At 39.5% G+C, this 23,743-nt stretch overlaps 10 protein-coding genes across 10 annotated transcripts; 6 read left to right on the top strand and 4 right to left on the bottom strand. All coding sequences in view use genetic code 12, as the record gives it.

Moving 5' to 3' along the window:
* Window positions 1-411: 411 nt before the first annotated feature.
* Window positions 412-2,700, bottom strand: PICST_82570 (predicted protein; the record flags this gene model as incomplete). The annotated part of the gene is made up of 3 exons (XM_001383846.1): window positions 412-1,863; window positions 1,939-2,231; window positions 2,262-2,700. 3 exons carry the CDS (start codon window positions 2,698-2,700, stop codon window positions 469-471), a joined length of 2,127 nt encoding a protein of 708 aa, XP_001383883.2.
* Window positions 2,701-4,888: 2,188 nt separating this feature from the next.
* PICST_30948 (predicted protein) lies at window positions 4,889-6,334 on the top strand (the record flags this gene model as incomplete). Its single annotated transcript, XM_001383510.1, has 1 exon — window positions 4,889-6,334. The coding sequence occupies one exon, from the start codon at window positions 4,889-4,891 to the stop codon at window positions 6,332-6,334; it is 1,446 nt and encodes a 481-aa protein (XP_001383547.2).
* Window positions 6,335-6,521: 187 nt separating this feature from the next.
* Window positions 6,522-9,560, top strand: PICST_56965 (predicted protein; the record flags this gene model as incomplete). Its single annotated transcript, XM_001383511.1, has 1 exon — window positions 6,522-9,560. One exon carries the CDS (start codon window positions 6,522-6,524, stop codon window positions 9,558-9,560), a length of 3,039 nt encoding a protein of 1,012 aa, XP_001383548.2.
* A 1,039-nt stretch (window positions 9,561-10,599) lies between these two features.
* Window positions 10,600-11,814, top strand: PICST_44010 (predicted protein; the record flags this gene model as incomplete). The annotated part of the gene is made up of 2 exons (XM_001383512.1): window positions 10,600-10,771; window positions 11,153-11,814. The coding sequence occupies 2 exons, from the start codon at window positions 10,600-10,602 to the stop codon at window positions 11,812-11,814; spliced, it is 834 nt and encodes a 277-aa protein (XP_001383549.1).
* Window positions 11,815-12,092: 278 nt separating this feature from the next.
* TRM8 (tRNA (guanine-N(7)-)-methyltransferase (tRNA(m7G46)-methyltransferase)) lies at window positions 12,093-13,004 on the bottom strand (the record flags this gene model as incomplete). Its single annotated transcript, XM_001383847.1, has 1 exon — window positions 12,093-13,004. The coding sequence occupies one exon, from the start codon at window positions 13,002-13,004 to the stop codon at window positions 12,093-12,095; it is 912 nt and encodes a 303-aa protein (XP_001383884.1).
* A 346-nt stretch (window positions 13,005-13,350) lies between these two features.
* PICST_30952 (mitochondrial 54S ribosomal protein YmL11) lies at window positions 13,351-14,118 on the bottom strand (the record flags this gene model as incomplete). Its single annotated transcript, XM_001383848.1, has 1 exon — window positions 13,351-14,118. The coding sequence occupies one exon, from the start codon at window positions 14,116-14,118 to the stop codon at window positions 13,351-13,353; it is 768 nt and encodes a 255-aa protein (XP_001383885.2).
* A 573-nt stretch (window positions 14,119-14,691) lies between these two features.
* Window positions 14,692-16,392, top strand: PICST_30953 (predicted protein; the record flags this gene model as incomplete). Its single annotated transcript, XM_001383513.1, has 1 exon — window positions 14,692-16,392. One exon carries the CDS (start codon window positions 14,692-14,694, stop codon window positions 16,390-16,392), a length of 1,701 nt encoding a protein of 566 aa, XP_001383550.1.
* A 3,248-nt stretch (window positions 16,393-19,640) lies between these two features.
* Window positions 19,641-21,089, top strand: PICST_30954 (predicted protein; the record flags this gene model as incomplete). Its single annotated transcript, XM_001383514.1, has 1 exon — window positions 19,641-21,089. The coding sequence occupies one exon, from the start codon at window positions 19,641-19,643 to the stop codon at window positions 21,087-21,089; it is 1,449 nt and encodes a 482-aa protein (XP_001383551.2).
* Window positions 21,090-21,189: 100 nt separating this feature from the next.
* BIO2 (Biotin synthase) lies at window positions 21,190-22,275 on the bottom strand (the record flags this gene model as incomplete). The annotated part of the gene is made up of 1 exon (XM_001383849.1): window positions 21,190-22,275. The coding sequence occupies one exon, from the start codon at window positions 22,273-22,275 to the stop codon at window positions 21,190-21,192; it is 1,086 nt and encodes a 361-aa protein (XP_001383886.2).
* A 571-nt stretch (window positions 22,276-22,846) lies between these two features.
* PICST_71370 (60S ribosomal protein L22) lies at window positions 22,847-23,739 on the top strand. Its single transcript, XM_001383515.1, has 2 exons — window positions 22,847-22,869; window positions 23,195-23,739. Exons 1-2 carry the CDS (start codon window positions 22,858-22,860, stop codon window positions 23,543-23,545), a joined length of 363 nt encoding a protein of 120 aa, XP_001383552.1. The 5' UTR covers window positions 22,847-22,857; the 3' UTR covers window positions 23,546-23,739.
* The last annotated feature ends 4 nt before the right edge of the window (window positions 23,740-23,743 follow it).

The raw sequence follows: 23,743 nt of genomic DNA on the forward strand, positions 1-23,743 counted from the left end.
AATATCTTGGGGTACCGATCAATGATTTCAATCAGGAAACTTATAGCAAGTCCCTTTCTATTCAACTTACTATTCATAGCTTTAAAGAATTGCCGATTCACCTCGGATGCAAAGGTTTTAACATGCAAGTATCCGATATCTAAAGACACATCAAAATGGTTAAGGGTCACTTACCCTCAATTGGTGAACAGAATCTATACAATTAAAGTCAAGGGGGTTTTGGTCTCCTTGACATGGAACAGCAACCGTCGTGCCAAACTGTTCTATGAAACTTTGGCCATCCTGACTGATTGGAATTTAATAGTGTATCGCAATAAATTACAATCTTCCATGGACCTCAAGTTTCCACCTCGCATGGTCAACCAAACTCGATGGTCATAAGACTAACATACGTACCAATATACGTTTGCTGAATTTTGTATTGCAAATATGTCTAGTAATAAATATGCTATGGTAGGAATAGATGACTTAGTCAATGTAATGGCTATTCAATTTGTGAATCTCACTGCACAAAACCTCCCAATTATATATCCGACCCTTCCTATCACCATTGGAATCATGCCTAATTCCCAAGAAGTGTTCAAAGATATATAATTCATAGAATAGTCTTAAGTTTGGTTGAATGATTATGTTGAACCTCTGAACTCTAAGGTACATGTAGCAAGAAAGCAAATTCAACCTAAACTTTCTCATCATGGAAGCCAAAACAATAGAGGCGGAACGAGAGACACCAATTCGACAGTGAATTAATGTTGTACCTGGTGCTGTTTCTTTGCTTTCAGTGAGGAGAAATTTAGACTGTATGTGATCCGGACAATTAGTCAAAAGATCAAGTATGGAATCCTTACCATCATCTTTTAGATTGTGAATGAACACTAACGATTTCAAATACTTTGGAAAATTGTGTCCATAATAGGTAAGTTTTCTCTTGTCTAAATTAGAAAAATCTACCTCATATATGTGACATTCATTATCGTTGAACAGGTAAATGGGGGACAACACTTGAACTCCACTTCTGTACCTGTTCCTTACTTCATAATCAAAGATAACCTGATTTTTGAAATGACTGAACCAGCTAGGACATTCACCAATGGAAATTATATTTGTAATTTTGGTAGAATTTAGAATGGTTGTGGAATTAGCATGTTGTAGTGAACCAAGATATAGGTTATCAAATATTCTTGATGGGAAGTTGTTATCGACAAGAGGATTGAACCAATCTGTCTTCGATGGTGTTTGCATAGGATGAATGAGATGATAGGAATTCATCTCATGGAAATCTAAAGAATTGATATAGCCAGGCAAATCTAATAGCTTGTTCTTAAGATAGTCAATTATTCTTTCAAAATGTTTGAGGAATGTAAGATCTGACTTGAAGTAATACAATCTCATACTTGTATGCATAGGTTTGCCTTTGTTCTCTAACAATTCTTGAATCGAATCCTCTGTATTCTTGGCTCCAAGTAATTGAGCGATGCAAATTGCTAATAGCGAGAGCCCAGTAAAGCCATCGAAAGAGAAAATGAACACCTTGAGATCATATTTGAACACAACCATGTAGATCAACTTCAATACATTCAAAAATGCTGTGATATCTGGAACTGTAATAGCGTTTGCATTGAAACACCCTGATGAAGGGAACTCCAAGTAGTAGACACTTGCAGAATTTGGCTTTGCTAAGTCTGACATGATAGCTGAAAGCATCTTCATCGAAGGTAGACTTGCATTCTCGTGGCAGCTGATGATCAATTTGAATGGATTGCACCCTGACGCGGAAATTCTGTTGAAATCTGTTATATTCCCTAGACAAATTTTGTGATTGTGCATCCATTTCATGGAGTTTAGCTTCCAAATTAAATTCTGCTCAAATTTCAAGAACTTGCAGGCATACGTTTCATCCGTAAATCTCGAAGGAACATCCTCCAATTCAGATGGAACTAACTCGTTCAGGTAGATTATTCCGTCAGTCAAGTCATTATCGAAGTACTCTTGACTTATACGGGTCCAATCAATATCCTTATCAACAACGTATATAACCTGTCTCTTGTTTTCGTTTCTCAAAGTGTTGAGTAGTATTGCCAAGGTCAATGATTCTTCTCTGTTGTAATTATAGAGAACAAAACTGGACAATGGAGCCATCAATTTGATTTGCTCCTTGTAGTTACGGTTGTTCAACCCAGTCTGATTCTTCATAATATCTATGCGCCATACATGATCCAAACGATGGAAATCTTCGTACGCAATTTCGTTGTGGACTAGACTCACGTCTTCAATCTGTTGTACTTCTGTTGACGAATGAACGAAGTGCTCAAACTTTGCTGTAGAAACCTTCGGCACCAATATGTCTTCTAATCCGACTGTATTGGCCAAATCAGGAAATGAACATTTTCCCTTTGCAGTATTAATGAACATCAAATTGATCAAGTTGTTATCTTCTAGTACTTCGGTGATATCATCCACATTCTGATCATTTCCTTCGAGGAAAAACGCTCTTTGGTTGATACCATCAAGACCATGCAAATAGGGAAACAACTTGAGCGAGCTCTTTAAGTGGTCGTAGTAGTGATCATCTTGAAAGCGTTCGTGGTAATAATAGTGAAGCAACTCATTGAGATCCTCGGCACTGGAGATCCTTTTGATGGTCGGATAGTTTACGGACTCGAGCTTTGCGTCGAACTCTTCCATCCAAGTCAAGTTCATTTCTTCCCTGGAGCCCGTTCCCTGAGAAGCAAAGTTGGACAAGTCTTCGGACGACGAAGCTGAAACATTATCACCGTACTCTGGAGAGAGACAGCTACATTTGCGACTAACTGACAGCAAATTGTGTGATGAGTGGTGGTAGTGAATCGTGGAGGTCAAGTGCAGCTTTTTATTAGCCAGGAGAGAAGGTGCATGGGTGCAATTTGTGTCTCGGCATTCCGCGCTGTTGTGGAAGACGCAAAACTGGTCAGTGGTAGCAGTAGAAGTTGTGATGGCAGAAGTAGCACTAGCCGTGGAACATATACACGAACGTGGTACAATTGAGTGTTTGTTTATTAGGTATTGGTTGTTCTGGCCCGGTTGGAAAATTTCAAATTCCGAATTGTGGGGCGACTCGTCCTCAGTTCTACGAGTAACAGGACGGGGCAGCGACTTTCCCGGTGGATTGGCAAGAAGTTTGGTGGTGTTAACGGCATTCTCTATCAAACTCATAACTCTTGTTGGGAGTGAAACGTAAGTATGAAAGACTGGGGCGAAGTACGTCCGTTATATTTATACTATATTTATTTAAAAGACGTTAAATGGAGGTTGCGGTTCGCTTAAATGGAGGGAGACAATTTTTCAGGACGACTTAAGTCCAGAATAGCAATGCCGCCTTGTTGTAAGGAAGTATGAGTACGACACAGGCACCCTACAATAGTAGAGGAAAAAATGAGCCAACATGTCGGCACACCCCAGGTATATATAGTACGTACTCACTCTGTGAACGCCATTTCAAAAACTATTTCATGTTGCAGCGTAAACTTCCGGGAAATGGCCCCGTAGGGGGGGCACGGTTTCAATTGAATGGCTGCTCTACTGTTCCAAAGCCGAATCTGGTGCGGGTTCTAGCTGGAGTCTTGACTATGGCCAAGTACGGATCAATTATTGTTAGAAGCCAGACCGCAGATCGAAATACATGCGCTTGCGTCTCCGTATTGTTTCGTGCATGCAGCGAACCCAGATTGCAGGACGTTTAATGTTTCACTTCAGCGTTTCTGGATCCGTTGGCCGATCACCACTCGAAGGGATACCCGTAACTGATAAGCCATGCGGATACAATGCAAATAATATTGGCAACGGATAACTAAAGCTAGAAGGCTATCTACCTAAACGTATCTCCGTGTGTTACTTGGGGGCTCTTTTGGTTCCTTCAGCTCGATTCCATTATTGGAGCAAAGTTTCAGGACTAGACTCAGCGCAAAAAATAAAGGGCAGCCAGTCTAGATTCCAGCCGACAGGTGGCTGAAACCATACAGGCCTCCATGCCCAATCTGCTAGGACCGTTTCTAGTTGTCGAGTTATTCAATTATACATACAGTTTCCCAGATCCACATATTAAGCATACGAATCTTATGCATTAGACATACGAATCTTTGCACGGCTTGCCCTGGCCCTTGGCTGTGTATCGAATCTACGGAGACTCCCAAAGTGCACTGGGTTCTATGGTGAAATATTCTCTTGGAATCCATCGGTTTGAAGATCGGCCATCCTGTGATACTAGAAACGTCAACTACGCAGATTGTGAAATCACCTCCGGCTGTAAGCCTTGCCTAGGTGGACCGGCTGTTACTTCTACCGACGTGCGCTACTCAGGTTGACATATTTTTCGTAGTTGTTAGGGCATATGATTTCTGGACAGTCCATTTATAGATTGCGCAACGAAAGTCGACGTTGTAGTTTCAGGCAGTGAGCCTTCCTCCCAGTTTCTGCCACTGAGGCATTTTTGTCAATTGGAAGTACAAGGGTGCTATTCGTTCTGAGCAAGCGAATGATGTCATTTGCATAGCCTGAAATTGCCGCTTTTTGGGCTTTAAAGAAACATTATGAAACTGGCCGGGACGAGCTTGGAAAACTGCACGATTGTACTTTGGCGCTTCCCACAACGTTTCAAACTGTGTAGAGTGGCATTATCTCTGGAGGAAGTACGAAAACTGCGGTTGCTCACACTTCCCAATTGGGCCGAGTGCGATATTGTCCTGTTGCAGCCAATAATGTAGTTCTTCAACAGCTTTGCCGCCTAAGTACGATCCACCATAGCAGATGCAGCTCCTTACAGACTGTTTCATATCCCCGATTCATAGATAGTCGCTTAAGTGTGATAACAACCCTTTTTTGTCAGAGGGGCTGCAAATTCGAAAATACCGCAATGAAACCTACTACAATATTTTTAGAGTTGGCTCTTATTCATGGAATAGTAGCGTCTGCTGCTGCTGGGGTCAAGGGATTGTTATCGCTATCTCTCTTCTCAAACTCAACGCAATGTGCCTGGAAAGAAGTAGCCGGAACACAGTCGCATGTGTTAATTTGTAACACAACGTACCATGCTTCTGGAACAGCGGCAAATGGTACTTTTCCATGGGCTTCTGCAAAAGACTTCTTGAATATCCCCTCTCATTTTGTTTTGGAGGCTCCAGGAAACACAATAGAGGATGCTGAAGAACCAGATTGTGAAACAGAGCTTGAAGATGATGACGTCGATGAAGACGAAGGTAATAGCGGCGGTATTGAGAGTAGTGAAGTAGAGGAGGATCTTGAAGATGAAGAAGAGGAAGTTGAGGAAGAGGAAGATGAGAAAATGGAAGACGAAACTGAAAGTGAATATGAAGAGCTAGATGATACAGATGAAGAGGATAATGGCGAATTTCATCACACATATATCAATGGAACCACTTCGAGATACAATTGGAAAATCTCTTCTACCAACACTCTCCCAACGGCTACTTACTCACACATAACTTCAAGTCCATCAAACCATTTCACCTTAACATACGACTTCCCAAGCAAGTCATCACGAAAAAGCAACGAATTTCTCTTTGAAGATGATGGCCACTTCCGTATTGGATTTGGCAGAACAACCACAGGGACAACACTCTTTCCTCGCATAACGCTTGTTGATGACGGTACAACCTCATATGTAATTGAGCCTCCAGTAATCTCTACATCCACGAGTGTCGCAAGCGATATACCAAAACAACCAATTACAGAGGATAATTCAGTAACTAGTTACATGGAAAGGACTTCTCCTGAAAGCACAGAAAGTTTTATTACACTGGAGAATCTGGAGAGTCTTTTTACTACGTTTAAATCCCCTTGGCAACATTATACAACTACAAGAAATGACCTCCTCACATGGCCGAAAACTACGTCGACACCCACAACTATTGGAATCATTCCCAGTTCCACCCGAACCTCTAGCAATCCTGCTCTTCTTGAAGGGAGCGTTTTAACTTCTTCTAAAATGCGTACAGTTTCAATAAGCTCTTCGCAAATTGCGAGACCCATTAAGGCAATCTCTAAACATACTGGACATTCTACAATAACTTCAAAAAGAATCAGAGATACATCAACCACATCTAGTACAACTAGCTCCAAGCCTCACTCCATTAAACAGACTAAAGCAAATAAGTATATCACTAGTTCACTTCCTTCTACGCTAGTCAGTGCTAACAAGACTGCCCTAAATTTCACCAAGAGCTTTGGGGGTGTAATCTACAACAACAGAACCATCAACTACTTTTCAGCTTCTAGGGGAATAGAGATCTCCTGGATGCTTGCACCTATCCTTATATTGTTTTTTATAATGAGTTTATAGCGATTGCAAATGCCATACTTATAAAGAAATAATGTAGTGCGCACTCTTTATTTCTACTGATAGATTTTGCCTTTAATATTAAACAATCTCAAACTACAAGAAGTATTGCAAAAATACAAAATTGCTAATTTATTTCCTAACATTTATTCACATCATAGCAAGAATTAGCAATCTACAATCCTCTGCGATGTCTACGTTGCCATCGTCATGGACGCAGTTTCAATTGTTTGATTATACTCCAATTCGTGATCCTAATTTCCAAACAAACGATTCCTTATACTCCGACGCCAGTCTTCTGGCCATCCATGCTACCAACTCATATTTAGTCATTGCTACCAATAATGCATTTCTAAAGATTATAGCCAGTAAAAATCTCCAACTTCTCAAAACGTTCATTGCGTACGATTTGGATTATAGAATTAGTTTCGTACGTAGTTTACCCAACTCGGATTTATTAATCACCTTGGCCGAAAAACAAGGTTCACCATCAATTGTCAAGCTATGGGACTTGAACAGAATTATCCATCTCCAAGAAGAGGACCAAGACGTACTAAAATTCAAATTTCAAACTCAGGCTCTCGTAACTAATGCAGACAACTCTTACCCTATCAGTTCCTTTGAGTTCAGCAGCGATCTTACTTGTATCGCCATAGGGTACACCAATGGAAAAGTGATATTGATAAGGGGAGACTTGCTAAGAGATAGAGGATCCAAACAGCGTTTGATCTACGAGTCAACAGATCCAGTCACAAACATAGCATTCAACAAATATGAGGACTTATTGTATATAACGACTACTTCCAAGATTCTAACAGTACTGACCTCGGGCAGAAACCAGAGAAAACCACAGAGAATCTTGTCCAACAAAACAGGAATCGATTTGAATTGCTCTGTAATTGATCCTAAGAGTCAATACTTGATTGTTGGAACAACTGATTCTATCCGCTACTACAGTCACTTGAACAAAATCAGGACAATCAAATTCGAGATTCCCAAATCTAGAATCTTTCGTTTTGGCAAGAATTACCTTCTTATTGTTTCTCCACACCAGCAGGAACTTTTAGCCCAGGAATCGATTTCGAAGAAAAAGAAGTCGTTTGCCAGAGTATTGATTCTAGATATCTTTAACAAGCATATTTCATTTAATTTCATGATCCCCGATAATACTATCAACCATGTGTTTGTGATGCAGAATGACGTTCACTTACTTTCTAATGATGGTGTTCTTTATAAGTTGCACGAAAAACCAATCAATCAACAAATTGAGTCCATAATACAGAGAGAATTGTTTCCAGTGGCTTACAATCTTGCTGTACAGGCAAGCATGCCAAACGATTTATTATTGAGAATCCAAAAGTTGTATGGTGATTTCCTATATGAGAAACAAGAAAATGAGGCATCAATTGATATCTATATTAAGTGCTTGGACTTGTTTGAAAAGCTGGTGGATTCTCAGGGTGAATCTGTAGACCAAGAGGACGACTTGGATGACTTCGTTATGACCGTTATTACAAAGTTCAAGGACGCTGCTAATATTCCAAACTTAACAAAGTTTCTTTTCAAATTGTACGAATTGAAAGAAGCTAACAATGATCACATCACATTACTTTTGTGTTGCTACTGTAAATTGAAAATGACAGAAGAGTTAGATAAATTTATCAACGACTTGGATTTAGATGAGGACAACAATTTGCAAGATTTGAACTTCCAGTTGATCATAAACTTGTTCAAAGAATGTGGATACTTCACTCAGGTAATAAGGTTGTTGTTTCGCTTGAATCAACCTAACTTGATAGTAGGTATTCAGCTTAACGATCTCAAACAACCTAGAAACTCTTTGAACTATATAAAGTCATTGCCAATTGATGAGCTTTTGCTTATATTGACTGAACATTCAAAGACATTCCTCGACGATTGTCCTATTGAAACAACAGAATTGCTTATTAATGTATTTACAGGAAAGTACATTCCAAATGGAGATCATACAGAACCATTTAGTGCCGAGATTCTGTCCAAAAAAGAGGAAAAATCCGAAGAAACTGAAGCACCTTCTACTTTGAATAACTATAGAGCTTTTCTCAACTATTTGTCAGGCAACTCAACTGATGATATTAAATCAAACAACTCAAATGAATTAAGTGTTGAAATTCAGGAACCTACTTATCTACCACCCAGACCTAGTTTAATTTTTCCAAGCTTCATCAATCATCCAAATCAGTTTGTGATCTTCTTGGAGGCATGTATTGAATCTTTTGACAAATATCAAGGTAACATGAATGATAAGAAGGACCTATTGATCACACTTTTGGAGATGTATCTTTCATTGTCTAAAGAATCAAAGACCAATTCCGCCGAGGAAGAGTGGAAGAACAAAGCTAGAATCTTACTACAGGAAAATTCATCCCTCTTGAACAATTCGTCGCTTCTTCTTCTATCCAACATTTATGATTTCCAAGAAGGAGAAGCATTAGCAAAAGAAAAAGCAGGACATGAAGAAAGTCTCCTTCATTCGTATCAACTTTCAGGCGATATTTCTGGTTGTTTCGATTTGCTACGAAAGTATGGCGAAAAAAAGCCTGAGATGTATAAGCTCATGTTGAAGTTTGTTGTTTCCAAGAAAGAGATTTTTGAAAGAATCAATCCATTGGAATTTCGTTTCCTCTTCGATACAATAAGCTCAAGAAAGTTGATGAATCCGCTCGAAATTTTACAAATATTGACTGAAAATCCAGCTAACGACTTTATCACACTCGGACTTATCAAAGATTATTTGATCGATTATTTCGACAACCAGAATAAAGAAATCAGTAACAATACGAAGTTGATAGGATTTTATGAAGGAGAATCAACCAAGAGTTCTCACAAGTTGACGGAATTGACTAACAAGCCATTTGTCATTCAGAACAACAAATGTTCGGCCTGTGATAACAAGCTTGATTTCCCTGTAATTCACTTCAGGTGTAAACACTCTTATCATCAGAAATGTCTTACTGACTACGTTATCGCATCGGTACAGGAGGATATGTCTGGAGAAAGAAGATGTCCTAAATGTGTCAATGAAATAGAAGAGATCAAGGCTATTAGAGCTGGACAATTCAAATCCAAGGAAAACCTCGAATTGTTTGAAGGAACTTTGAACGAAACTCAAGATAAGTTTAGATATATAAGCGAATACTTGGGGAAGGGTGTTATGGAGAACGAATCTGTGGTTCTCTTTAATGAATAACTACTATTACTATAATATATGGAACAGAAATGGGCATGAAAACTAAGCCGTGATTCAAGAAGAAGCAAATGTAGATCAATATGATATGTGAATTACTATATTAACCAAACAGGGTTGTTGGTAATGTAGGTTATGGTAACACAGCGGAAATGGATATGGCTGCAAATGAGATAACTGCCGTTACCAATTTCTATAATTAGGCGTTCAAGTAATGCAATTTTTCAGACAGACCACTGCGACTGTTCAGAGTATGTGAAATTATGCAAAAAGGAAGAAGCCACTGTGGCCATTCTACTCAGCTACGTGTTGATGCCAACAATGGCTGATGAGTACGTTTCATCTTTAGAAGTTTTAACAAAATTGAAACACCCAAATGTGGGTCCATTGATGAGGCTCCACAAAAAAACGAACACCTGTCGTTGGCAGATCTACAGAGTTGAGGTATGTGGCAAGACATGGAAAGAGCGAGAAGCATTGAGAAAGCTATAGAAACGCGTTGCACTCTACAACTGCGAGTAAGATCCTGTAGATGGCTCCCGCCCCAAAGATCGCAACCATGGAGGATGGCAAAGAGAAAACCACGCTACAATGCGGTCCACTTGACTCAGTCGATAAATCAGTCTTGTGACAAAATCAAAGTGACGAGGGTTTCTCGCAAAATGGGGAAACGATTCTCACACTTATTCGCGTTCGACACAGGAAAGAAAAATTTTATACATATCTAGGAACCGCTGCCTCCTTCAATTATCAGGGAGTCTTTTTTCCTTATCAATTCATCTTGAACCGAGTTGAAACCAGACCCATTGATACATCCCTATCGACTCCGACGCCTGTCTCGACCTCTAGCCGAAACAGAATCTGCCGCTTGTTTGAATCACTCAACTAAACATCCCATCCCCAACCCTTAACTACTGACAGTCCTAGGTTTCTGACATAGTTAACTCCCACCCGTGAAATAATCTAAATCTTCACTATCTTTCCCCCCCCTGGATTCGCCCTCCGCTTCTTAATTGCAACACATCAAATTTTTCCTACAACAATGTCTACTACTACACCTGTTGCCAACGAATGTGCTACCTGCTCCTTGTTGACCTGGAAGGATCCTATCTTCACTGGTAAAGTTTTTGGAGGTATTGTTGCCTCTTTGTTCGTATTCAAATACGTCAACTTGATTAACCACGTCTTCCACTTTGCCTACATTGCCTTATTGGGTACGTATTTTTTGATATATTTAGAACTTCAGATCCATCCTGAAGTGTTCATTTCGTCGCCTACTTGCTTTAGTTGCAATTGTCCATTCTGCCATTCCCATTGGTGGCCATTCCATCCTTTTTTTGTAGTCGCACTATCGCATCTTGATCCACACTTTTCAACCTCTGAAAAGTCTACACAAAATACATCAAATTTCATTTATGTGTTGGACTAAGATTTTCAACCGATTATACGACAATCATTGAGCATCTCCACAATTGTTGCTGTGGTTAGCGAGTCGTTGATCATCCATAATAGTGCGATAATGAATAATTTACAATGGCTGAAGGCTTGAAATATGAACAAATTTCTATTCTATGCTCTCTTACTAACATTAATAGTCTCTGCTGCTGCCGAATACGCCGGTAAGTTGGTCACAGGCCAAGGCTTCGTCACCAAGTACAAGCCAGCTGTCAAGTCGTATGCTAAGAAGGTCAATGACTCCGTCTTACCCCAACTCGCCGAGTTAAACTTGAAGATCGAAGAAGAATTCCAAAAGATTGTTTACTCCCACGACGTGGAAACCACCTTGAAGGCTGCTGGTCTTTCTTACATTTTGTATAAGCTTACTTCCTGGTTCTCTTTGTTCACCTTGCTTGCCACTGCTGTTGTCATTGTTTTCACTGTCCCAGTAATCTACCAAAAGAACAAGAAGGAAATTGACGCCCTTGTAGCCCAATACTCCAAGTTAGCCAAGGACAAGTCGGCTGAATACACTAAGGCTGCCCATAAGGCTGCTGCTCCACATATCGAGACTCTTGTCAACAAGACCGGTCCAGTTGGTAACTTCATCAAGTCCAAATTCCCTACCAGAACTGCTGGTTCCACTGTTGGCGAAAACAGAGATGCTTCGTTTGGAACTGCTGCTGACGAAATCTCGTCCGCTACCACTTCTGGTGCCTCCAAATTCCCAGATGTCCCAAGCACTTTGTCTGAAGGCAAGAGTCAAGTAGAAGAATTCGTGGATTCAGCCCAAGAAGCCAAGTCAGAATTCAACTTCTAAGTTGTTTGCTGACTTTTAAGCTCTTGTCATACAAGGCTGAGTATGCTAGTCTGGCATATGTAGTTGACATTTGCAACTCATAGCGAAATTGGTCCCTTGTTTTGTACTCCTGTTCGGTAACTAGGTTCATGTATTGCTATGTACTTCAATTCATCGATGTTTGTTATATTGAAATTGATATTGATCCCTTTTTATAGCACTTGGACTTATCTTATTATATTTATTTTAGTTGTACTAATTTAATATTGTAGCTATTTTACATTGACTATAGAAACATTCTACACACATTCCTCTGGATTAGGCAATCGTCTGTAGCATGCTATCCATTTTGAACCCTTGTTTCTTGTGACTTTCTGACCTTCTTCGGTGGAATTGAACATGATAGAAACACAGGTATCCTGTTCTTCCCATTCTTTGCTCAATCTTTCAAAAAGTGGATGTTCTTCTAAATGCTTAACCATCCAGTTGTGCAAGTCTTCAACGTCAGTAATGGTATACACCACTCCTCCTTCCTTCAACACATATGCATATTCCGATAACAAGGTGTTTGTGATGATTCTGGCCTTGTGCTTACGCTGTTTGAAATGAGGATCAGGGAAGCAAAAGAACATCTTGGACAATTGACCCTTGCGGAAGAAGTTGGGCAAGAACTTCATGGCATTTCCACGCAACACGGCGATATTCTGAAAGTTGACATCTTCATCTTCATGCTTGTTTCTCAATGCAATAATACGGTCTTCCACGTACTGGGTGACTTGCACTCTGATTTCCATTCCCAAAATCAACGAATTGGGAAACTCTGGTGCCAATTTCGTCAATAACCCTCCGTAACCGCAGCCTACATCTGCGATCTCTACTGAGGAAGTCATCTGCTTCGTTTCCTCGTCGTAGAATCCTGGGAACAACTTTTCCCAGTTCATGTCGTCTGGAGATCTAGGATACTCCAATCTGTGGTCGGAAAAAGGGTTGGAATGTGCTCTTTGTCTGTAGTATCTCTTTCTTGGTAACGATATTTTGTCGGATGTAGACTCTTCTGGAGTTGGCGATGCCTCGAAATGAGCTTTTTTGTGCTTTTTCCTTGTTTCTTCCTTCACATCTCTGTAAGTTCTTCTTTTGCTTTCTGCTTCCTGCTGTTCCCTTAATTGGGTTTCTCTGTCCTTGATCACTTGCACTTGGTGAGGTTTTGGCATTGCGGTGGTATTTGGCTTTCTCTACGAAGAAGTAAGCTAAGATGAGACTGAGATTTTTCAGAGATGCAAAAACTTTTTTTAAAGTGCAGTTCAGTGTTGCGTAAATCTTTAGTATGGAACAAGATACGAAACTGATAATGACTCTTCATAACACAAATCAAGGAGAACATAATGTGGCTGTTTCATGAAGATCAAACCATGATAATTAAAATTAGAAATTACGTGTTAATACCCACTTCTTTACCAGCATTTCGCTTTTTGATAGACTGATACATCTATATTATGGTCTATTTACAGAATGTTACTATTCAAGGTATATGCACATTACTTTTGGGGGACTTATGCCCTACAGAGACTCTTCTTCGCTCTTTTCGCTTGGATCGAGGTCCTTAAGACGTTGCTCCATCGTCAAGTATAACACCGAGGAAGCTGTTTCCAAAGTTCTGACGAGGCCAGCACCTCCCAAGATAGTAAGCAAACCAGCTAATTGGGCCTGTAATTGTTCTTTGTTGGGCAAGTCCTTGAACTTGTTGATTTCAACTACGTCGAAAACTGAAGACTCGACCCTAGCACCAATCAAGATCAACTTATCCTGGGCATTCTTTATAACTTTCAAAACATCATTGACTACGGATGGCTCACACTTGGGGATAGTGATCACGGCAGTAGGCCCATTCAACAACGGTGACAACGGATGTTTCACGCCACGGTTCTTGTTGGTAACTCCAGCAGCTGCTGGATCACTTTCGTGTTCTGATTTCAAGTAGACGTTGTAGATACTGTTTCTAATGACATTCAATTGTGCTCCAGCCTTCTTCAAGTCGGATCTGACCTTCTTGTTGTCTGCTTTTGCGACATTATTGTGATGTACAAACAACACAATGTCATTGCTGTCGTTTAAATGCTTGTAGTAGTCCATCAAGAAGGTCTTTCTGGAGAACAATGCCTTTTCTGTGTTTCTCTGTTCGAACAGATCATATTGCTGTGGTTGACTTGTCGTGCTGTAGAAGGCAGAAACTGGCGAAATTCCACGAAAATTCTTACCGAGACTTGGCAGCACCGTTCTATATATGCCTGCTCTTATTCCTCCCAAAATACTCGTCTTCAAGCTCATATTGGTTCTTCTGGTCTCTGCAGATTCTAGCAGTTCTAGAGCTTTTACCTGGACATCTAAATTTTTCAGACTGGTGAAAATGCGAGCCACACGACTTCTGATCACATGAGCTTAACTATGGTCGTTGACGAGATTAAGGCAAAGGGCCAGAGCAATGAAGGTTTTGATAGCTGTAAATGAACCAGTTGGAGCATATATTCAAGCACGTAGCATTCAAATATTATGTGTTATCATTTCTAACTATTTTTGAATATGTGGAGATCTCTTATTTATGAGAAGTTTGATTTATCCGCAAATAGGGCCCGAAAAGTCTGAAGTTGTCGAAGTTTTTAGTTGATAAGTAAAACATATCAACAATTCCAATAACTTAAATGTATATTCAATCATCTCTTCTGCTTTTGAAGTCATACTTTTAGATTCTTCCTGGTAGCCCATTCACAAGCTTTAACAATTGCAGTTGCAAATTTCTCCGGTGTATGCGCACGACCTGAAAATAGCGACTTTGAAAAATCTCCATAATTTTAAGATTTGTAGAGAAAATAGTAGCGTTTATTCCTTGTTCTTTGGAACTCTATGTCACAATTCGGGAGTTTAGAAGGATTTCTAAATTCGCTTACCCAGGTCGACTCCGAACGTACGGACGTGGTTACTGATCACGGTGGGAAAGCGAGTGATGAAGTCAATCATAGCCCAGCAGAAGATGCTTCCAATTCCAAATCCAAACGGGAGTATGGGTACACGGGGTCTTTACTTCCGAAACGCCCCAAATTGGACTCGCCTTCAGTGCCCCCTATTGGATTTGTGGATCTTCAGAAACTTGAGTATGCAACCAAGACACTTCAGAAGAATGTGAGACTTATAGTCACAGAATCTCCAGATATTGACAGCATTGAAAAACTCCTCAACTCTTCGACTCTTGACTCTGGAGCTAAAGTCGATTTGAAAAATAATAACTACATTAAAGTGGCTTCGAGATTGAAGTCGAAATACAAGATTGGAAAGTTACCCATCTTTGATGAAATCACAGCTGGTGATATCAAAATTTCAGACGAAGAATTTGACAAAATTGCACAATTAAACGATTGCAGCGATTCCGAAGAGTCTCCTACCTATTTGCCGGTAGATTCAAGTTCCACTCAAGAAAAGCGAGTCTTCACTACTGGAATAGATAACAAGCATCCACCGTTACCCTTTATCAAGGACCAAACGTTGTATGAGAGAGTATTTGTTCACAAGTCTGTTGTCAATGGCAAGACATATTTGGATCAAAACGATTTGATCAACAGCCACAACGAGAGACTCGAATTTCTAGGCGATTCGGTCTTAAATAACTTGGTGACCTTGATCATCTACGACAAGTTCCCAAGTGCCTCAGAAGGAAAGTTGACCAAAATGAGGTCGCAGTTGATAGATAACCATACATTGACTCAGTTTTCCTTCGAATACGGATTTGACAAGAGATTAAAAACAAAAACTGACGAGGAGATCCTCAAAACTGGAGACCAGAAAGTGTATGCAGATATCTTTGAAGCATACATTGGAGCCCTCTCTGTAGAAAGAGGATTGGATCTTCGGGAAATCAAGGACTGGTTGGAAAAGTTGTATGCACCAAAACTTGAAGCTTTCAAAGTTAATTTCCTTCAAGAATCTGTCAACAAGGAGGCAAAATCCGAATTGTACTCCATCGTTGGAACTGCATCATCTCATCCGCTATATGTAGTTGTAGAGGAAGGAAATGGCTCCCATGATTTTGTCGTAGAATGTAGAATGGGAAATGACGTTCTAGGCAGAGCAAAGGCTCCTTCTCAAAAGGAGGCTGGTTTGAGAGCCGCCATGGATGCCTTAAAAAATCGCCAATTGCTAGAAAAGTACTACAAGATCAGATTGGAAATCGATAGAAAAGACTCCGTCAAATCGTCGAAGTCGAAGAGATCAAGAGAAGAAGATGAAGATTCTGATTATTCAATGAGGACTCCGACTCCTTCTTCTCCTATCAAGACGATTATGTTTCCTCTTGTAGCGTCAGCTGACGCACCTATTGATAACAATGCTAAAAATAAGTTGTATGCTGAAATTGGTAAAAGATTGGGAGAGGTTCCACAGTACATAGTTTCCAGGGCCAATAATGATATAGCCGCTGTTTCTTTGAGTATAAGAGGTCTAGTTGTTGCTACAGCTACAGATAAATCGAAGAAGAAGGCTATGGCCAGAGCAGCCATGGCAATACTTGAAAACAGCTCTGCATTGAATGAGATTTGTAAGGGAACCATATGACACTATGGTATATGTTCTATCTTCAGGTAACTTATTGAATAGGAATTTAAATAGTCTAGTATATGATTAAGCTAATTGATGATGTTTGCAGGTGTCTACTATCATATTATTTTATCCGATGTAGTCAACGTTTTTGGTTACCCACCAATAATATTTCGCAGCCAGACTAAGAATCACAGTGCAGCCACTATGACTCGCTACTGCCCAAAATTGGAGCGAACTTGTTTATCAAGCACTATACATAATACTTTACTTCTAGAAACAATACTGTCGGGTCGTGATGTTCTAAGTTTCTTACACTACGACTTTTGAATCACATTTCCACAGTCTAATTCAATATTTTCTCACTACATCAACAGTAGAACTGTCCATGCAATTGAAATTCAGTTGAGTCCTATCTGTAGGAAACCAATGGCTGGGTGGAATCTACCAACCCTATTCAGAATGTGTCTATACACTCAATGGAAGGAATTAGAAGTATATCACCAGGAAATAGTAAACCCCGGTGATTTCGGAAGCATATATGTACCTCAAATTCTTGACTATCCAGAGACTCAAAATTGCTATTATATGCTTGTCGTATTGAATTCAAGAGATAGATACGAGGAAGGAGATGTCTGAACAAACTTCATGGACACCCTAATACTCAGAAAAAAGTGTACAGTTTCTTCCGTTCCAACTATATCTTGCTACTTTCACAGTATCTCAGGATTCAATCAGAATACATTTGTCGTCAAGACAATCTTCACAGCAGTCTCATGTGTGCAAATCTCTACTCTTAACCGACTTATGGCTATCATAAAAAAAATTGGGTGCAAAATTTCTAATTCCAATACAGAAAAAAATGGACGAGTCCGGAGTCGAACCGGAGACCTTTCGCATGCTAAGCGAACGCGCTACCAACTACGCCACACGCCCTAAGAATTTGGAGGAGAAATGGTCCCTAGCAGGATCGAACTGCTGATCTTGGCGTTATTAGCACCACGCCTTAACCAACTGGGCCAAGGGACCTTTTCTTGAACAACAAATATGTTGACATTCACTGGATGTGTTTAAAATCACGTGATATATATCACGTGAAAATCACATTTCGTCAAAAAAAACCGTGAATTCATCTAAATCATCTATAATATAGCCGTAATCTCTAAAGGAAGAACCTATATGGTATCTCAGTGGAGAATATGCTCCAAATAAAGCTTTCAAATAGCCAAAACCACAGGATTTTAAAAGAAATTCGCACGATCATGTTGCACTCAAAGACTTGATGGACCTGCAAGGCGAGTCCAGAGCTCTAGAGGTGCCAGTGAACAATGTGATCAGAGCTACTTTTCTAGACGTCAATGTCAACTCATCTTGAAGTACCGGCTTAGCTGCCAGATAATTCGACCAACGGCCTGGATGTTCGGAATCAGACTTGAAACCCACTAAGTTTTAAAATTTCAAAAACTTCACGTGACATATAAAGTACAGGACATGGAAATGGCTGCAAATGATGATAATGAATTACTTTCTTAAACTCCACTAAAAGCTGAACAAATCTATTAGAACAAGAAGATTCTCTTTTTATATACAAATTTCGGAGATCGAAGAACATAGAAAACTCACAAAACCTAAAAATTTCTAAAAAATTACAAAACACTAAAATATTGGGCTCAAAAAGTGGAGAAACAGATAACTAGATTCTTCCCACTTTTGGGAACTTCCAAAATTCATCAAAATTATGACCGACTACCAACTACATTTCAATAAGCTTTCCAGCGATAATCTAAAAAAAGGTCCATCAACGAGCCAACTTCAAAACATTGTTCAAAAACTCTTTGGCTATTCAACAAATAGCAACAACTAGGAATGAACAATACCTATATATGCTCGAAAGCTTATTTCAGGGATTTCCATGGAACCGTTTCATCAGTAGACATTGTCACTAACCCTCCATTAGTGTTCAGAATATCTACAATTTAAAAGTGAGCGTGGCTACATTGACATGAACATACGAAGCTTTTACCAACCTGACTGATTGGAATCTAGCATTGTTCTGAGATAAGCTACAATCAGAGAGTTGGAACTACCTATTTACTCAACGAAAGATCAACAAATATAAGCGGGAAGTAGATGGTAAACACTGAACATGCCTCCATATACGTATGCACTGATTACCTGAGGTATGCAAAATTTACCTCCGGTATCATACCAATGTCTCTCAACCCTTCACTCAGTATAGAACATGGTTAGAAACCCACCAAATAGCGTCAGAATAAAGATTGTTTCAATTCATCTAAGATAACCGACTTGGCATTTCCTTGAGCAAGTCAGGTATGTCTAAACCTTGCAAGTACTTTCATATCACCTGGTCATTAATTTAACGTTGGGTTTCCTCCAGACTTATGGTATGCTAGAATGTATTTATTATGTAGTAAGTTTAATAGCAATACATGAGTATAAACCAAAAGGTTGTCACCCCTTACATGTGCGCACTGCTTCACTTAGATATAATCTGGTTGATATATACTGAAATTGGAACGTAAATCGAAGAATAATAGGCAGAGGATAGCTTCAATCTGTTCTAAACCTTCTATTATAGGAGTACATTTTGCTATCATTTGAGACTATATTGAGAGAGAGGAGTTTTGGCAGATAAAGAAAACTTCAACCATGAACTCCCAGATTAACGAAACTAAGAAATACAACAGAAGATTTTTATTCAAGTCTTGTATCTTTAGGATAGATGAGAGATTGAACTAAAATATTTGAGATCCTTTTGCAGGATCAGAATGTCAAAAGCAGGATTCAATCTACTTCAAAAAAAAAAATACGGCTTCATTACAAACTAAGATTCAATGAACGTCCTCAGTGGATTAATTTTCTTTTCACTTCATCTCCTATTGAAGCAACAAAAGACCAAACGTTGATTTCCCAAGGGGGTCATATTCTTGAATATGGTTGCAAGGTTGTGTGCCTTGATAGAAGAAGATCCGCAGTCTCACTTTGCGTGCACCCTAGAAAAACACGAATTGTTCTCTTATCAAGGAGAAGTAACAAACAACAAACATTCTATTAATAATACGATTGTCTCTTGAACAAGAACGCCGTAATCAAGTGGATTACAGTGGTAACGAAATCCAACTTCATCTTTGTAAGCAAAACGATTTGTCGAATCTAATCTCCATATTCTAGATTCTAATTATTCCAACTTCAATAATCAATCTGTAGGTGATTGAACTCATGTACTCATATTGAAACTCATAGCCATGTCCAATAGAAAGGATTCCAACTCTTCCACGAAACAAGGTATACAATTTCCTGAGGTCAGCATGGTGCCAATTATGGATATACAGAAACCGTTATCGCCTCGGTTTGGCATTTCCAATTCAACAGGTTCGACCTCTGCAATCAGCAATGATTACAACATCCTGAATAATTCGAAACCTCCAGAGCATCTTTCTGAATTTTTTTCATTTATGAACACCAGATCGCCCACCCAAGAATCGCCGACACATAGCGATGTATCGAGAGATATCCCGGGGGAAGACAGACAGCCATTCAGTGACCGAAACGTGAAGAGACAACCTTCGTTGAACACGTTTACATCGTTCTCTCCTTCAGTTTTGGACTTGCCCAATATCGTCACGTCCAAAGATTTCCATCATAATGTAGAGGTGTATTCGAATTTGTTGCAGAAGGCAGAAAAGTTGCGAATACAGCTATTGCAGGTGTCCAACGCAGCCAACGATTTTGGCCAGGCTTTGGAAGATTGCATAGACGATTGCCCCAAGGTGAACAACTCGAAGGTAGTGAGAGATGGCTTAATAAATGCAAGCGGCTTACAGTATATGATCGGCAGCAATGAGCAAATACTTAGTAGATTGATAGAGTCCAGTTTTGAAAGACCTTTGCGAAAGGAATTGAATGACTTGAAGACAGACTACGAAGTGAACTACTCGTTCTACCAACAGGAAATTAAAGCCAAGTCGAAAGTCCTTCGTCAAAAGGAGTTGGAAAACCTAAAGCTTTCGAAACAAAAGACAAGAAATCTCAATGTGTACAAGAGCAATCTTCTAAACTTGACGTCACAACTTGACGAAATTGACCGTCTCAAGTACGACTACTACCACGAAGTGAACTCAATGATATCTAAATTCAACCAAGATCATTTGCTCATAAAAACAGGATCCTTGGTGAGAGCACAACTAGAGATTGCAGAGGGTATAGCTAGAAAAGGTTGGTCTGGTGGGGGTTTGGATGAACTCTTATCGGTATCACCAGATCTCTTTGAAACTAACGATTCTGACGACACCGCTTTTAAAGGAACCAACGATACCGACAATGAAACGGGTGATGGACTTTTAGACAAGACGATAGAAAACAATTTCCTTTCTGACCGGGCAATAGCAGAAACAGAAGAGAACAATGTCATCGAAGATGATGATGTAGGCAATGACACTCTTGAGACAGTTAGGGCTGTAACTCCTGATGCAAAGAAAAATCCTGTTGTAGCCAGAGCAGGATTATCACCAAATATAGTTAGTCAGTTAAAGAAGCCGGCTGATTCAGCAGAACAAAGCTTTGACGAATCATTTTCTCTACCAATCATCAATAAATCCAATTCATTGTTGCACAAGCTCAATGAACAAGAGAGCTCACCGATTCCAGACGAGAGCATACAGAACAATAACATACTTGACGAACTTGATGAGTAGTTTCTAAAACTAGATATACAATTTTATGAATTGGATATATATTTACCACTTATTAGTAATGTATTATAATTGAAAGACGTACACACAAATGTGTTATGATTTATGTATGAAACGAGATAGTCGAAGATTTGTCCTCTTCATTTATAACAGCATTGTCAAGCTTCTCCTTTCTGAAACTCTTCATTGGTCGCAATCCCCACTTCTTCAACATCTCGATGTCTTCGTCCCATCCATTGCACATGGTTGTCAACATCTTTTCACCTGTGAAAATGGCATTGCAGCCACTCATAAAGCAAAGGAACTGTTCGTGTTCTTTCATGGTATAACGGCCAGCTGCCAATCTGATGATCGAATGAGGCATAATTAATCTCGCAGTAGCAATCGTCTTCAAGATCAGCTCAAACTTCAACTTTCTGATAGAATCTCCAGGCAATTCAGAAATCTCCTTTTCCATTGGAGTTCCTTTGATGGGCACCAATCTGTTGATAGGTAATGATTCTGGATGGTACTCCATGGTTGCTAGAGTATGTAAGAAAGAAATATGATCATCTGGTGTTTCACCTAAACCAAGAATACCTCCAGTACAAGCCTTGATACCAGCTTTTTGTACGTTCTTGATAGTTTGCAATCTGTCATCGAATGTTCTCGTAGAAATCACACTTGGATAGTGTTCTCTTGAAGTGTCGATATTATGATTATAAGCTGTCAATCCAGAGCGAGCCAATTCTTCAGCTTGTTTTTCATCTACCATTCCCAAAGTGACACATGTTTCCATTTCAAGATCATCGTTGATTCTTTTGACCATTTCTCCAATTTTCTTCAAACCAGACTTGCGGCCAGCCATGTCCCTCCATGCTGCACCCATGCAAAATCTGGTAGAGCCATTCATTTTAGCAATGCGAGCTTTTTCCATGACTTCTTCTATCTTGATAAGCTTTTCAGCCTTTGTTCCAGTGTCGTAACGTGAAGACTGGGCACAATACTTACAATCTTCGGTACACCCCCCAGTTTTAATAGACAACAAAGTACACAATTGAACTTCAGCAGGGTTATGGTGCTTTCTATGTTGTAACTGTGACTGAAATACTAACTCCATCAACGGAGTATCGTAGATCTCTTTGATTTGCTCTTTGGACCAATTATTGATAGGAACTTTTGTAGAAAGAGCCAATTCGATTGGTTTCATCTTGGTGGGCGTAGCTAAATTCTCAGTCTGGACATTGAAGTAAATAGATGAATCTACTGGTGTGGAAGACTTCGCTAGAATAGTACTACTTACTTTTGGCTGGAGTCTCTTAGCAGTAGTGGAGAACAAACTTTGAGAGACTTTAAACATGACGACTAGGAAGCGAGAGAGAATCGAAATTGCAGCTGAAAAGAAGCTGGAAGCTAGCCTAATCTATGTAAGAAGGTCTGACATTTTAACAATAAATAATTGGTCGATTTGGAGCTGGGCTCAGGGGATGGGTTGCATGCGGAAATGATTGCAAAATCCGGGTTGCAATCGACAAAAATGAATCATCTGAGTCATGGCTGAGTCAAAGTGGGAGTGTAATCATCGCACAAGGATGATTCAACTGATCACGTGAAAATACAACTTACAGGGCTCCAGACCTAAGACTCGATTTTAAAGAGATTTGAAAAGTCGTGCGCGAAACTACAAATTTCATACACAGTCCGCTTCTCTTCGCATGTACCATATAGCAGAATAATTTTTCAATTTACTACAGTTTTCTCTACTCACAATCATTCAACAAATATAATCAAAATGGCTCCAATTGTATGTATGACATAGTCTAAGAAATCACACTGAGATAAAACGAATCTGCAAACCCGCTTGGATTGCTGTATTCCAGATATAGGAACTATAGTTTTTTGGACCTCTTATGGCATCATAGGATATTGAAATTGTGTATTCGTAATACGTTATTCATTATCTACACTATGATTCTGTTCAAGACGGTCTTTTTTTTTAAAAGAAGCAACAAGATACTTGTAATGAGACCTTTTAGATATACTCTGGGAGGGCTATGCTGTCTTTTTATCTTCTACACCTTTAAGTGTGTATCGTGATAAATATGTGCGGTAGGCTAACATTAATATAGACCACTAAGAAGTCCAAGGCTGCTAAGAAGTTCGTCGTTGACGTTTCCGCTCCAGTTGAAAACGGTGTTTTCGACCAAGAAGGTTACGTTAAGTACTTGATTGAACACATCAAGGTCGAAGGTATTGTCGGTAACTTGGGTGACGAAATCTCTGTCTCTGCTGAAGGTACCAAGGTCGTTGTTGTTTCCAACACCAAGTTCTCCGGTAAGTACTTGAAGTACTTGACCAAGAGATACTTGAAGAAGAACCAAATCAGAGACTGGATTAGATTCGTTGCTGTCAAGCAAAACCAATACACCTTGCAATTCTACTCTGTCGCTGAAGACGAAGAAGAAGAAGACGAAGAATAAGCGCATCACCCATTTGACTTATAGACACAGTCTAACTGTGGTTTTCAAAATTGTTTATCGTTCACTTTTCCTCTTTTTTGGCATTCATTTCAATCATATTTTTGTTTCCTGGGGTTTATAATGTTTAATAGGTTCTTATCTATGTATCTATCAAAATAATAAGTTTTCTTTGATAAGCAGAATAAACACAATTCAAAA

The sequence above is a fragment of the Scheffersomyces stipitis genome, chromosome 3 (assembly GCF_000209165.1).
Source record: "Scheffersomyces stipitis CBS 6054 chromosome 3, complete sequence".
In the NCBI taxonomy this organism is placed as follows: domain Eukaryota; kingdom Fungi; phylum Ascomycota; class Pichiomycetes; order Serinales; family Debaryomycetaceae; genus Scheffersomyces; species Scheffersomyces stipitis.